The 1,506-nt window shown below is 39.0% G+C and overlaps 1 protein-coding gene across 1 annotated transcript; it reads left to right on the forward strand.

Moving 5' to 3' along the window:
- Positions 1 to 304: 304 nt before the first annotated feature.
- On the forward strand, positions 305 to 1,234 carry LOC106836028 (olfactory receptor 8B8-like). The gene has a single exon (XM_014848638.3). It carries the CDS (start codon positions 305 to 307, stop codon positions 1,232 to 1,234), a length of 930 nt encoding a protein of 309 aa, XP_014704124.3.
- Positions 1,235 to 1,506: the final 272 nt, after the last annotated feature.

Here is a 1,506-nt window from a genome sequence, read left to right on the forward strand (position 1 = left end):
CCCTACTCCCTTGTTCTTTTTCAGTAGTCATATTTGCATATGACAGCAGTAGCCTTCCCTCTGAAGGAAAAATTAATGATGCCCTTTGCTGTATTTAGCTTATAAAGACTCTAAGAAAGGGAAAGTTAGTGTCATTCAGTATCATGATAATGGTAAAGGCAGACTTGATGGGTCCAGATTGGGCTAGTCTCAGATATTTGCAGCACATAACCCCTTTTGTAGGACAAGATATTGTGGGAAGGGCTAGGGTTTCCCTCTAATGTAACCCTTTTTTTCCTGTACTCACAGATCCCTTTGAAGAAGAATGGCTCTTGGAAATAGCTCTTTTGTGACTGAATTCATTTTGTTGGGATTAACAGACCAACCATATCTCCAACTCCCCCTGTTCTTCCTGTTTCTAATAATGTATATGGTTGCTGTGTTGGGAAATATGGGTTTGATAACTCTAATTGGACCAAATTCACACTTACACACCCCTATGTACTTTTTTCTTTTTAATTTGTCTGTAATAGATCTCTGCTATTCTACTGTGATTACACCAAAAATGCTGATTAATTTCATATCAAAAAATATTATCTCCTACATGGGATGCATGACCCAGCTCTACTTTTTCTGTTTTTTTATCATTTCTGAATGCTATGTGCTGACAGCAATGGCCTATGATCGCTACGTGGCCATCTGTAAACCACTTTTGTATAATGTTACCATGTCCCCTAAAGTGTGTTCCAGCCTTTTGCTTAGTTCATACTTGATGGCATTTTCTGGTGCCACAGCCCACACTGGATGCATGCTGAGACTGACCTTCTGTGATGCAAACACCATCAACCATTATTTGTGTGACCTCTTTCCTCTGCTCCAGCTCTCCTGCACGAGCACCTACATCAATGAGCTAGTAAATTTTATTGTGGTGGGCATCAACATCATTGTGCCTAGTCTCACCATCTTTGTCTCTTATGGTTTTATCCTCTCCAGCATCTTCCACATCAGCTCTGTGGAGGGCAGGTCCAAAGCCTTCAGCACCTGCAGTTCCCACATAATTACGGTTTCTCTCTTCTTCGGGTCAGGTGCATTTATGTATCTCAAACCATCTTCTGCTGGATCCATGGATGAGGGCAAAATCTCTTCTGTCTTTTATACCATTGTGGTTCCCACAATGAACCCTTTAATCTACAGTTTGAGGAACAAAGATGTTAAAATTGCTCTGAGAAAAACCATGAGTAGGACAAAGTTTTGATCAGCAACAGTATCTCTGTACATGTAGTTTAGAACCAGTAGATTCTGGTTGTTTTATTACAAGAATTTAATTGGAAGCCTTGTTATCCTATATCTTTGTTACTATGGCAAAGAAAATTTGAGTCTTCTGTCAATTTGTTTCCAAGTTTTTAATAGTAGATCTTCCTTCCTCACCATTTCACAATTCCTTCTCCTTTTAACCGTTTGACCTGTTTAAGAATAACACTAAAGAATAAATTTATCTCTGCTTTTTCCATTGTCATTATGGTGTTT

The sequence above is a fragment of the Equus asinus genome, chromosome 20 (genome assembly GCF_041296235.1).
Source record: "Equus asinus isolate D_3611 breed Donkey chromosome 20, EquAss-T2T_v2, whole genome shotgun sequence".
NCBI classification, from domain to species: domain Eukaryota; kingdom Metazoa; phylum Chordata; class Mammalia; order Perissodactyla; family Equidae; genus Equus; species Equus asinus.

Excerpts from the sequence above, each read along its gene's own strand:
- LOC106836028 (XM_014848638.3), top strand. The coding sequence starts at position 305 with ATGGCTCTTGGAAATAGCTCTTTTGTGACTGAATTCATTTTGTTGGGA.